This window comes from Thamnophis elegans, chromosome 11 (assembly GCF_009769535.1).
Source record: "Thamnophis elegans isolate rThaEle1 chromosome 11, rThaEle1.pri, whole genome shotgun sequence".
In the NCBI taxonomy this organism is placed as follows: Eukaryota; Metazoa; Chordata; class Lepidosauria; order Squamata; family Colubridae; genus Thamnophis; species Thamnophis elegans.
Genome location: NC_045551.1, coordinates 24,695,966 through 24,709,938, shown reverse-complemented (window position 1 = coordinate 24,709,938; position 13,973 = coordinate 24,695,966). Strand labels below are relative to the sequence as shown.

At 36.0% G+C, this 13,973-nt stretch overlaps 1 protein-coding gene across 11 annotated transcripts in view; it reads left to right on the top strand.

Moving 5' to 3' along the window:
• TBL1X (transducin beta like 1 X-linked) overlaps positions 1-12,903 on the top strand; it is a 162,609-nt gene extending 149,706 nt beyond the window's left edge. For 6 of the 11 annotated variants that reach the window (XM_032226168.1, XM_032226169.1, XM_032226164.1 and 3 more), the window contains 6 exons: positions 4,953-5,027; positions 5,245-5,372; positions 5,954-6,119; positions 6,771-6,773; positions 8,400-8,501; positions 9,699-9,954. In XM_032226168.1, coding sequence (XP_032082059.1) covers positions 4,953-5,027; positions 5,245-5,372; positions 5,954-6,119; positions 6,771-6,773; positions 8,400-8,501; positions 9,699-9,752 — 528 coding nt within the window. In that variant the 3' untranslated portion in view covers positions 9,753-9,954. Of the gene's footprint in view, positions 1-4,952; positions 5,028-5,244; positions 5,373-5,953; positions 6,120-6,770; positions 7,807-8,399; positions 8,502-9,698; positions 9,955-10,542 lie in introns of those variants that run through there. The other 5 variants (XM_032226171.1, XM_032226172.1, XM_032226170.1 and 2 more) reach the window with 5 other exon arrangements.
• Positions 12,904-13,973: the final 1,070 nt, after the last annotated feature.

Genomic DNA, 13,973 nt, shown 5'->3' with positions numbered 1-13,973 from the left:
TTCATGGAAACTTCAATGAACCTCTGGAAAACGAAGTTTATAGCTAATGAAGAAGTACTGGGTGAAGTTGAAATTAAACGAGGCATTTTCCTGGGCAATTTCCTTTCACCCCTACTTTTTATACTCTCAATTCTACCACTGACAATCATTTTGAAGAAGATGAACTATGGATACGAACTTGCAAAGAAAGGACTGAAAATTTCGCACCTGGTGTACATGGATGATTTGAAGCTGTTTGGTAAAACAAAAGCTGAACTGAATTTATTAATTGAAAGCACAAAAGAATTTAGTCAAGACATTGGTATGCAGTTTGGAATTGACAAATGTGCAACAATGGCAACCAAAGCAGGCAAGGTCATAGAAGATGATCGAATAGAACTTGAGAATGAAGAAATGATAAAGGCAGTAAAACCAGAAGAAGGCTACAAGTACTTGGGGATTTTAGAGGCTTCTGACTTAATGCATAATAAAGTCAAGGAATTAACTTCAGCCAAGTACATTCAACAAATTCGCAAGATATTAAACTCCAAATTGAATGAAGGAAACATCATAAAAGCCATAAATACCTGGGCTATATCTGTGATTCAATACTCTGCAGGAATAATTGACTGGACCCAGATGGAGTTGGACAATTTGGACAGAAAAACAAGGAAGCTTATGACAATGAATCATGCTTTGCACCCTAAAAGTGATGTTGACCGATTATATCTACCAAGAGCAGAGGGTGGTCAAGGATTCCTACAAGTAAAACATACTGTGGAAGAAGAAAAACAAAGCTTGAATGATTACATCCAGAAAAGTGAAGAACCAATGATTAAGGAAGTAAATAAAGACAACTAAGTCAAAAGCTGAATATAAGAAAAAAGTAATTGAGAAGCGAGCTGAAAATTGGAAAAACAAAGCTACGCATAGCCAATACTTGAAAAGTACTGAAGGCAAAGCTGACCAAAAACTAATTTGGAACTGGTTAAGATCAGGAGCACTGAAAAAGGAAACAGAGGCTTTATTTTGGCAGCTCAAGAACAAGCCTTAGCCACAAACTGCATGAAGGCAAAAATTCAACATGTTATCAACAACAGCAAATGTCGCCTCTGTAATGAGAAAGACGAGACAGTCGACCACTTGATCAGTGTGTGCAGCAAAGTTTCACAAACTGACTACCTACAACGCCATGACCATGGTGCTAAGATCATTCACTGGAAATTGTGCCAAAAGTTTGGATTTAAGTACAGCAAAAACCACTGGGAACATCAGGTCCAGAAGGTTTTAGAGAATGAGAAAGTCAAGATCTTATGGGACTTCAGAATTCAGACTGACAGGCACTTGGCCCACAACACCTGACATAACAATAGTTGAAAAGAAAAAATATGGTTCATTGACATTGCAATACCTGGAGATGCACGAATTGAAGATAAACAGGAAGAAAAAATAACAAAGTACCGGTACTTGGAAATTGAAGTTGAGCGACTGTGGTAAAATAAATCGTGTGTTGTCCCAATTGTAATTGGAGCCCTTGGAGCAATACCTAAAGGGCTACCTTGCTATCTGGAAATTTTAAACTTATCACACTTGAACATTCTGATTCTACAAAAAACCACCCTACTTGGAACAGCTTATATCCTCCGACGTTACCTTAACAGTTCCTAGGTCCTTGGTTAGGACTCGAGCTGTTGAGCTATCAACCAGCCCCAAAGGTGGTGAATCTCACCAAAGATTAACCACATAATAATAATCATAATCATAATCATAATCATCGCAATACCAGGTGATAGCAGGGTTGCCGAGAAGGAACATGAAAAAATCGCAAAATACCAGGACTTAAAAATCGAAATTCAACGACTATGGCACAAACCAGCAGTGGTAATTCCAGTGGTAATTGGCACACTGGGTGCTATTCCAAAAGCACTGGAATTACATTTAAAACAGTTAAAAATTGACAAAATCACCATCAGTCAAATGCAAAAAGCTGCACTGTTTGGATCTGCACGCATATTACGAAAATACGTTACAACGTCCTAGGCCCCTGGGTGGGGCCCGACTAGTAACCAATGCCAAATCCGGCGAAACAACTGGCCGCTGTGATACAATTGTATAATAATAATAATAACAACAACAATAATAATAACAACAATAATAATAACAACAACAATAATAATAATAATAACAACAACAATAACAACAACAACATAACTCCGCCGTTGCTGGTCCCAAGCCCGGATGAGAAAGGAGGAGGGTTGGGGTCAGGTTGGCAACTGGCCCCATAAGAAAAACCCCGCCAACCCATACAATATGGTGAAAGAAACGAATAAAAATTTTATACCGCATCAGTCGCCGCGCGGGTTAACAAGGGCCGTGGCGGATGTTGGGGTCCCTGGACATCCGTCGACAAGTGGACTACAAGTGGACCAGCTAACAAAACGACAAAAATATAGTGCAGATGAAAACCGTGCCATAATGGCCTGTTACTACAACTCAGAGCCAGAAAAAAGAGGTTATTTAAAGCGAATGTATGAATTATGGAAAGAACAATATCCAGATTCAAATGTTAGTGAACAATGACTAGCAGATCAAAGGCGATTTATTATACGGAATAAAGTGTTTAGTGAAGTTGAACTTGAGGAAATTCAGGCAAATTGCAAAACCAAAAAAACAATATCACAAGCAGAAATAACTGATATTCAAGACACAACTAAAGACATTATAGTAGAACTCCCAGAAGAAGCTCTCGGGTAGGAAATAACACCACCACCACTAGAACCAGTTATCACTGAACCAACTGATAAACTAACTCAAAAACAAAAAGAATTGCAGGATAATATCATGGAGCATTTTCTGCTTAATGAGGAAAGGCAACGTTTACCATCACTAAAAACTGTGCCTAAGAAAATTTTGGCCCCTATCATGAAAATGGTATAGTTAACTGGACACAAGCTGATTTGGACATTTTGGACCGAAAAACCAGGAAACTAATGACAATGCACTACAGTTTACATCCACGTGGTGATACTGATAGACTATACCTGCCCCAAAAATCAGGTGGCAGAGGATTATTACAAGTGAAGCAAACAGTTGAAGAAGAGAAACATGCACTGGCTGATTATTTAAAAGAAAGTCAAGAACATCTATTAATCGAAGTAAAGAACAAAAATCTACTGAAGGGCCAACAGACGAAACAAGAATACAGAAAAGATGTGATAAAATCAAGAATGGAGAGTTGGCAGAACAAAGCACTGCATGGTCAATTTCTGGAAAAAAATAAAAGATAAAGTGGACAGTGAACAAACTTGGTTATGGTTAACAACAGGTACATTAAAGAAAGAAACAGAGTCACTAATCCTGGCTGCGCAAGAACAAGCTATCCGCACAAATGCCATTAAGGCCAAAATCGAAAAATCCTCTGATGATGCCAAATGCAGACTTTGCAAAGAAGCTGATGAAACTGTTGATCACATACTCAGCTGCTATAAAACAATCGCGCAGACTGATTATAAATTGCGGCACAATTCAGTAGCACAAATGATCCATTGGAATTTGTGCAAAAATTATAATGTTAAAACAGCAACAAACTGGTGGGAACATCAGCCTGAAAAAGTCACCGAAAATCAGATGGTCAAGATCTTGTGGGATTTTCACATACAAACACACAAAATACTGGCGCATAATACACCAGACATCACACTGGTTGAGAAAAATAAGGTCACAATCATAGACATCGCAATACCAGGTGATAGCAGGGTCGCCGAGAAGGAACATGAAAAAATCGCAAGATACCAGGACTTAAAAATCGAAATTCAACGACTATGGCACAAACCAGCAGTGATAATTCCAGTGGTAATTGGCACACTGGGTGCTATACCAAAAGCACTGGAATTACATTTAAAACAGTTAAAAATTGACAAAATCACCATCAGTCAAATGCAAAAACCCACACTGCTTGGATCTGCACGCATATTACGAAAATACGTTACGACGTCCTAGGCCCCTGGGTGGGGCCCGACTAGTAACCAATTCCAAATCCGGCGAAACAACTGGCCGCTGTGATACAATTGTATAATAATAATAATAATAATAATAATAATAATAATAATAATATCTTGTGGGATTTCCGTATACAAACGGACAAAATACTGGCGCATAATACACCAGACATCACTCTGGTTGAGAAAAATAAGGTTACAATCATAGGCATCGCAATACCAGGTGATAGCAGGGTCGCCGAGAAGGAACATGAAAAAATTGCAAAATACCAGGACTTAAAAATCGAAATTCAACGATTATGGCACAAACCAGCAGTGGTAATTCCAGTGGAAATTGGCACACTGGGTGCTATTCCAAAAGCACTGGAATTACATTTAAAACGGTTAAAAATTGACAAAATCATCATCAGTCAAATGCAAAAAGCCGCACTGCTTTTGATCTGTACGCATATTACGAAAATACGTTACGATGTCCTAGGCCCCTGGGTAGGGCCCGACTAGTAACCAATGCCAAATCCGGCGAAACAACTGGCCGCTGTGATACAATTCTGTTGTTGCGATAATAATAATAGTAATAATAACAATAACAATAATAACAATAATAATGCCTTAAGATGTTAATTTATTGACATTTAACCTCTATAAGCATCTCACCCAAAATTATGAACTCTGGAGTAATTGTAATAAAAAAGAAACAAGAAATGTATTGTTTATCTGCTTATAACAGCAAAATCAATAATTATCTTCAAATGCAAAATATCTTAATAAATCTTCCAATGCAAAATAATAAACTTTTGCTTGAAAAATGGTTCAGTAACATTCCGTCTATTTCCTTGTTTGAGAAACTTCTAAAAAATTTCCATATTTAAAAAATGGAGTATTTTTACTTGATGTGCCAATAAATTCAGCTTAAGCAGCTTGCTTGTTTGTAAAAAGAATATATAGACTAATTTTAAAATAACTCCTTTGTTTCAGAATGAGGTCAATGCAATTAAATGGGATCCTTCTGGTATGCTTCTAGCATCCTGCTCAGATGATATGACGTTAAAGGTATGCTCTCAGGTCCAAGCATAGTATTTTCAAGAACTTGAATTAAAGTTTATAAAATATTATTTGTAAAGTTTTCAAAGGATTTGCAATGCCTTTAAAACCATCTGAAAACAGAACTTACTAGTCTTTTTTCGCCTAGTGACCCTGCATCATAGATGGACAAAATATTTCTAAAGGCAGATTTTATTTATCTCCATTCAATTGATTCTTTATATAGATTTGGAGTATGAAGCAAGACACTTGTGTACATGACCTTCAAGCACATAACAAAGAGATTTATACTATCAAATGGAGTCCAACAGGGCCAGGTACCAGCAACCCAAACTGCAACATTATGTTGGCAAGGTAAAAACAAAACAATGCAATGTCTTCTATTCTTATACCAAGGATCTTGAAACACAGCTTCTCTTCCCAGTCCCTTAGCATCCTGTATTCTCAGATAGTTAATTGTTTACATTTTTACAAAGTTATTGATATTCTTCATAGAATATTAGAAGCATAAGCATGTCTTGGAAAGGTTGCCTTGCATTGTCAGCACTGGCAGAGGAGGAACAGGTTGTACTACATTTTTGTGCTGAGCAAAAACCTCTAACAGCCTGTGTAATTCCTTTGATGCAGTTCTTACTTCATCCTTTTCCTCCAAGCCTACTTATTTATCTCTGTTAAGCTTCATGGCCACCTACATGCTATTTATGGTTATTTATGACTACTGAGCTAGTATAGGGCTGGGACTTATGATATAGTCATTCAAGGAACTTCTCAGTATCAGCAATGGAATGAGGAGATAAGCCCAAGCACGTATTTTCATAGGAAGGCAGAGAACATTGCATAAGATCAATAGATTCTTTAACTTCAATAGTAATGTTTTAACCACTTACATTAGCAATATTCTCAATGAAAAAAATGTTTTTATCTCTTTGCTTCAGTGCTTCATTTGATTCTACTGTTCGGTTGTGGGATGTAGAAAGAGGTATCTGCACTCACACGTTAACAAAACATCAAGAACCTGTCTACAGTGTAGCTTTTAGTCCTGATGGAAAATATTTAGCAAGTGGATCTTTCGACAAATGTGTTCATATATGGAACACCCAGGTATGGTAAATCATGGCACTAATATAAGTTTAAACATGCTCTTTAAATTGTAGTAAATATGTTTATAACTTGTTTTTACTACATAATATAAATTTATTGATACATATACTTAAATAAATGTGGCAAAGGCCTATGAATCTAATAGACTTAACAAAAGGATAGTCCTGTCACTAGTAGCTTTGTGTCTAGGAGCAGGTGTGTATATAGTACACTGTAGACATATCTTACTTATGTTGAATAGTAAAAGTATGACCAGGATTCCTATTCTAAAATGATTTTCAGCAATAAAACTATATAAAATTTGATTAAATCATACTCGTTAAAAACAATAAGTCTTTTCCTCAGCTTTATCTTTTCATTAATTGAAAGAGGTTATCAACAGTGTTTTTTAAATAGCTTAATTAAAAGTAGATAACCCAGTACTTTCCAGGTACTTTAGACTCCAACTGCCTTTAGATACACTGTATAATAACAGAATGTCCAGCAACATGTAGCAAGATTGATTGTTTGAAAATAAATTTAAAGCAAGTTTAATGGAGACACTTAAATGTTCATGTTTAATGTGTATGTTTTTCGCCATGTAGACTTCAGGTTTTGAATTTAGTCCTAAAACTAACCTAATTTAATATTGTTGCATTTTTTATCTGTCAGAAGGTCTGTTCTTACGTTGATTCTCAGTCAAATTCTCAAAGGCAACCTTGAGGCTAATGAGATTAGCTGTATTCCTTTCTAGGAATAGCAGTCTGCACTCAAGATAAGTGAACTTAATTAAGAAATTATATCAGTCCAGAAATATTGCTCAAATACCAATGTATTCTGTTACAGGAGTGACTCCCAATGTTGCTAAATTTTTGGCAAGCCTCAACATTTTTATACTGGCTGAAAGTGTTATCAGTTATAATTTGGATCACTTGCTATAGGGTCAAATTCTTATAAATTAGAAGCAAAATTACATTTTAAGCGCAGTTTCATTCTTAGTTATTTTTTAAATTCAGTTTTCAGTTTTATGTAGACTCCTTACTTGTTACTCACCCAATATGTATCCCTAGTTAAAGGCCAAATACTTTGTATAGTAAGTTAATAGTTAACAAATATCTGTGTTATCAAGATAATGATGAAAACCATCTTGAATGCATTTGGATCAATATAAAAAGAGGGGATGACATTACCATAGATGTATACTATAGGCCAACCAACCAAATAGAAGAAATAGATGGTTTTTATAGTCTGTTAACTAAGGTATGTAGGAAGTACATCACAATAGTAATGGGGAACTTAAATTATCCAGACATCAAATGGGAAACCAACTTTACACCAAGTGGAAGATCAAACAGTTTCCTGACAAACCTAGCAGACAAATTTGTCTCCCAAAAAAGTAGAGAAGGGAACTATGAGGTCAGTCATATTGGACTTAATTAACAGAGATGAAATGATAGAAGGTGTTGAAGTTATGGAAATCTTGTGTGGGGAGTGATCATGCAATATTGGAATTCAACATTATGCAAGTGCAAACAATAGAACAAAGTTAAATTTGAGTCTTGGACTTTAAGAGAGCTAATTTCAATAAATTTAGAGAGCTTGGGAAGGATTCCATGGATGAGAATACTCAAAGGGAAAACAACCCAAGAAGCTTGGGGAATTTTGAAAAGTCAGATTATAACAGCCCAGTCTAGCACAATTTCAGTGAAGAAGAAAACTAACAGCTCTCAAAAGGAACCAGCATGGCTGCATAAAGAACTTTCCGATAAACTAAAAGACAAAAAGGACAAGTATAAAAAGTGGAAAGAGGGGTACAAAACTAAGGCAAAATATCAGCAAATAGCCCAAGCTTGCAAAGATGAAAGTAGGAAAGCTAAGGCTCAAAACAAACTAAGGCTTGCAACAAAAGTAAAAAATGACAAAAAAAACCCCTGTTTCTTTCAGTATGTAAAAAATGAGAAAAAAAATCAATGAAATGATTGATGGGAGAAAATGGTAAGAAGGTGATGAGTAACAGGGAGAAAGCTGAACTGCTTAACTTGCTTTTTGCATCTGTCTTTACAAAAAAGGGAAAAAAACAGTCCAATCTTCTTCAAAAGATTAATGATATAAACATATAGTTATCCATTTGGAACATGGATATGCAAATGCAAATGATCAAGTTATTTACTCCATAAGCTATAGGCAAAACTAATGCAAGTATTATTTATAGAAATGTATGTGTTATGATATCAGTATTGAAATTGCAAACATAATGGTATAGATTTGTCCCCTGAATAAAGATGTTCTATTTATTCATAGAGTGGGACTCTAGTACATAGCTACAGAGGCACCGGTGGAATATTTGAAGTCTGCTGGAATGCTAGAGGAGACAAAGTCGGAGCCAGTGCTTCAGATGGATCGGTATGGTTTCTTCAGTTTGGGTTTTATTTTGTTTTTAGTTATACATAAATGAGTGCATTTCAACACTGCAAGTATTTCTTCTTGTGATGCACTAGTGGTCTCTCTGCCAAAAGGCATAATTCAGACAAATTTATTCAGATATGATGGAGTAAAATCCGGCAAAAAAATCTAGTTCTAAAGCTGAGGAGACAAAAAACCACAAATCTCAGCCTAAATAGAATCGTTAAATGTGGAACAGGTGCCCCCAACAATTACAAGATGGCCAAGAGTTCTTTGCCTTGAAAAGACGGGGGGCGGGGGGAAGGCCTGAGGTTTAAATCCTGGAGATTTGGCTCCTGGCTGTGTAGGCTTTTTGAAAAGTTTGCATTAAACTTTGCTCTCAGGAGTGGCTAGCTGGGTAGGGAGGGGGAAATGGGTTCTTTTGGCCAGATAATTTTTTTCTTTTCTGGGAAGTGTGCAGCTGGAGGGTATTTGCCAATAGAAAGTGAGAGTGAGTCTTTTCCTCTTGGGTTCCCTCCTATTCTGCCATGCATTTCCTGCTGACCAGGCTAGAGCACATTGGGGGGGGGGGTGTCTTTGCACAATGCAGCATCAGTGCCTGACTTTTGGAAAAAGCAACTTACCCCAAACTGTTTCTTTGCTGGGAGATGAGGCTCCTTTGGAACTTTATTCCAGCAAATTCCCATCATTGCTAAGCAGTTAAATGTTAGAGGCCTAGTATGCTTGGATTTTAACAGGAAGGATTTTTCAGTGTCATAGCAGGGAGGCAGCACTAAAATAAGGCATGGATGCCTTGTGGCTCTGGCCAAGGCTTGGAAAGCCCAGTGTAGGCCATGCACGAATCTCTCACTTCTAGTGCTGAAAATTCTCACTGCTAACATCCAAGGGGAAAGCATTTTTTTTTGGGGGGGGGGGGGAACTGTCAGGGAAGATTGCAAATGACAAGCACATGCCTGTGGGATGCTTGGCAATCTGTGGTGAGCAGTGTTTTGTGATGAACGGAAGTGTTTTACAGATAGTAAAGCACTGTTCCAAGGGCATCTTAATTTTGAACAGTTGTTAAGGTACCAGTCATAAGTCAAAAACTATCTATAATGGCCAGGTTCAAATGAAGCTATTTCTTGCTTTCAGTGTATGTTTTTGCACACTTGAAAAATTTGAGTAAGAATTTGATTTTAGGCAATCCTTATTCTTTAGCTAGTCTTTCTTTCATCTGAATCTTTGGAATACTCAAGATTTAAAACTGAGTGAGTCTGAACATTTTATGAAAATGCAAGTATGCTCTTGTTTATTATCCTGATAGAAATGTATACAATTGAATTATCAAAAGTTATTATGAGGTTATTTGAGGAAATGTGACCAAACACCGGGCACCTACTACCACATTTGGTGGTCATGTAGAAAACCAAAGAATATTTGCAAAAGATTAGAAGGTAGTTGGAAGAAATGACTGGACAGAGAATGGAACCCAAACCAGAAATATTCCTATTAGGAATTATTAAAGAGGATTTAAGCAAAGGGTTAACATATTTAACATTACCTATCATAACAGCTGCGAGAATAGTTTATGCCCAACAATGGAAAAATGGAGACATAAACTAAAGAAAGGGAAATAATAAATAAAATACTTGATTGTGCAGAATATGATAGACCGACACTAGAATTGAAAAATAAAGGAGAGACAGAATACTATGAGATTTGGGATAGATTTTATCAGTGGTTGGATTTAAGGAAGGGAAGTCGAACAAATAAGCACAAAGATGCATAGATTGAGACATAAGACAATACAGGTAGTATATTATGTAATTATAATTATAATTGTTATTGCATTCTTGTAGAAGAGATTAAGTATGCATATGTAATCAGTAAGTAGAAATGTGTATTGAATTCTCATTGCTTGTATGTATTGAAAAGATTTGTGTTATTTGCTGTATGGCGGAGAAACCGCCAAGACAGTTTCACCATGTCCAACATTTTCTTTTTTAACAATAAAAGTTTTTTTTAAAGAGTTTATCTGGTGCCCAATTTTTCTGTGTTCCAGGTGTGTGTTCTAGACCTGCGAAAATAAATATTTTAGAAGAAACTGCAAATGGACCAGCATTGAATGTGGAGGTGGAAGCACTCTTCAAACATACTTTTAACATCTCTGGAATGGCAAAAACTGGGGGAAATAAACAGAAGCAGAACTAAACAAATAATGCATTTCTCCCAGGCAAAAGGAGCTTGCAATGTTTTGTCCACCAGCCTTCACCAAGGTTTTAAAACAGAATCACTTAGGGAGGGGGGATTTTTCCACTATGAACTTTCAGCCTTTGGAGGCAGCAAGAAGATGACCATCAACAGCTAAACCTGCTGTTTGCTGGGGTCAGATCTCTGAGACCTCATTTTGACAGCTGCTAAAAAGAAGACAAAAAGCTGTGCCAAAAACAATAACAATTAAAAGGAAAACAAAATCTACGAAGCAAAATGCTTTGATAAACCAAAATGGGAAAAAGTTCTCCTCCATGTGGTATTGCATTGTTTTTCTTTCTAGTTTGGACACTATAATTGCTCTCCCAAAGGACATTCAAAAACCAGTTTGTATTGATGATACACTCAAATTTGTAATCCCAACACTTTGTATTTTCTAGACTACTGTTATTTGTTCAGTGATTTTTTTCTTATCAGCTGGAATGTTACAGCCTTGACAATAACAGGCATAGGTTCAAACTGAATGTTTTCTTTCTTTCTTTCTTTCTTTCTTTCTTTCTCTTTCTTTCTTTCTTTCTTTCTCTCTCCCTTTTTTTCTTTCTATCTTCTCTTCACCAACTTTTTGCTCTGTTCTTTCCATTTGTGCCTAGTTAATGCAAAGGGCAGATGGGCATCATTAGTGACGGCTTCTGTTTTCCATTTCTTCTCTTCACTCCTCCCCCCATCTTTTCTCTTTTCTTTATCCTTTGATTCTGCTACTTCTTTAATGTTTCCATGCTTCAGATCTTGAAATCTGAAGGGCACTTTCAAAAAATTGTGTATTAAGTGCTTTAGGTGCTGGAAAAGCTTTTTACAGAAGAAAGATTACTTTTTAAAAAAAGAAAGAGCCCCATGTATTTTTTGAATAAGAAATAAAGATCGTAGTATTTTTATGTTAAAACACAATTTTAGAAACTTAAAATATCTAACATATGTGGATTGTATTGTATTCCATCATTTAAAAGAACAATTCAAATGAATCCCTATTTAAAGATGCAGTATCTTTTTAATCTTCATGAAAGGCAGTTTTGCCTATACTTCTTTTAAAAAGATTGTTTAAATTAATCATGCAAATAGTAAAATATTCCATGGCATAAATTCATTATCCGATGTTGCTACTTGACAGAATATTAAAACATAATTTCAGAATTATAAACTTCAAAACTTACTTTGAATTAATTTTTTCTTAAAAATCATGACTTTTTAAAGGAAAAAATATTACCATTGGTGTACCATGATTCTGCTTTCAAATATAGACATACTTGAAGTTATGAAAGAATTAATCTTAACATTTCACTCTATATGAAATACTATTTACAAATTATGTAGAGATGTTTGATAGACAGAACCGATTTCATCATTTTTATTTTTCAAATAGTATTTCACCCCAAGATATTAGACTTGAGTGCACTCAAAGAAATTCACTTCTAAGTAGACATGCATAATATTACTGCTTAAGACAATACTTTAAATCTGGCTTCAAATCAACAATAACTGGGTAGTGAGGCATATTAATAGAATAAATAAACTACAGATAGTCCTCGAATTACAATCACAGTTGGGACTAGAATCTCCATTGTGAAGCAAGATGATTAAGTAGGTTGCGCCCAATAATATAACATTTTGCCACAGTTAAGTGAAATATTGTAGTTGTTAAGTGAATCACATGGCCATTAAAAGCATCTATCTTTCCCCATTGACTTTGCTTGTTAGGAGACAGCTGAGAAGGTTGCAAATGGTAATCACATGACCCCAGGATACTGCAACCCTACATGCCAGTTGCCGAAGTGGGGGTGCTATGATAGTTGTAAGTGCACGGACTGGTTGTAAGTTACTTTTTTCAGTGCTGTTGTAACTTTGAATGGTTGCTGAATGAATGGTTGTAAGTAGAGGACTACCTGTATTGTAATATTAAAATGATAAAATATTATTCCATAACCAATTCTGGAATAAAATTCTGGATATTCTATTTGAATTTAGACTTAATTGAGATACATGTGAACTAATGGGATACTACATCTTTAATATGGTAAAAAGGGTTCCTGTATGGGGAATCAAAATGCCTAATATTCCTAGGATTCCACAAAGATTTTTTCTTAATATAAGAGATTGCATTTTTATTTTTTATTTTAAAACAAAACTATAATCTTGGTCCCAGGTGATGTGCACTTTTTTTTTCATTTTTATAGCTTGTTTCCCTATTTTTTCTTTTCTTCCTTCCTTCCTTCCTTTCCAAATTATATTTTCAGCCATTCACTGATAGTCTAAATTCTGGCTTCTGAAGTTTTATTGTCTGTGTCAGACTTGAAGCCAGGCTTGCTTGTCATTTCAGCGTTTCATAAATTCAGTTGAAACACCTCCCCTTGCCCATTTTCTCTCTATACCCATCCCCTCTTACATGCACGCACACACATACACATACCTAAAAACCACACTCAATTTCTTGCAACAAATCACCTTGTATGTTGTAATTCATTTGTTCCAAGAAGAAAATCAAGAGATCATATTCAGTGTCTTGAATAAATTGCTATATTTTGATATTAGAACAATCTTGTGTGAGTTATTCCTTATATACTATCAGCATTTTCTTTTTGTCTTCAGTTTTTAAAACTTTTATATTACTAAGGACTCATGTTGCAGAATTGTATAATTTTGTTTGTGCTACATATGGAAACGTATGTTTTAGTCACAAATTCTTTAAGTACAGTATACATTACATATATACAGTAATACTTCTGACATTTTATGAGGCACTATCAACCTTCTCATCTTTTCAGAATTAAAGACTAGAAATGTACAGAATAGATTTTGCATAGTTAGTCATTTTTTTTTAGTCATTTATTTGACATTTATAGGCCGCCCTTTTCCCTGAGGGGACTCAGGGCGGCTTATAATTAATGGGAAGGGAGTGTAAGACAAAACACAAGAAAGAAAAAAAAATGTGAATAAAAAAAAATAAACCGATAAAACACAACATTCATTCAGCATTCGGGTGGGGCGAGGTTCGGGTCTTATCCCCAGGCCTGACGGGATAGCCAGATCTTGAGGGCTGTGCGGAAGGTCTGGACGGTGGTGAGGGTACGAATCTCCACGGGGAGATCGTTCCAAAGCATCGGAGCTGCAACTGAGAAGGCTCTCCTCCGCGTAGTCGCCAGTCGGCACTGACTGGCGGATGGAATTCGGAGGAGGCCTACTCTATGCGATCTGATGGGACGAAGGGAGGTAATTGGCAGAAGGCGGTCT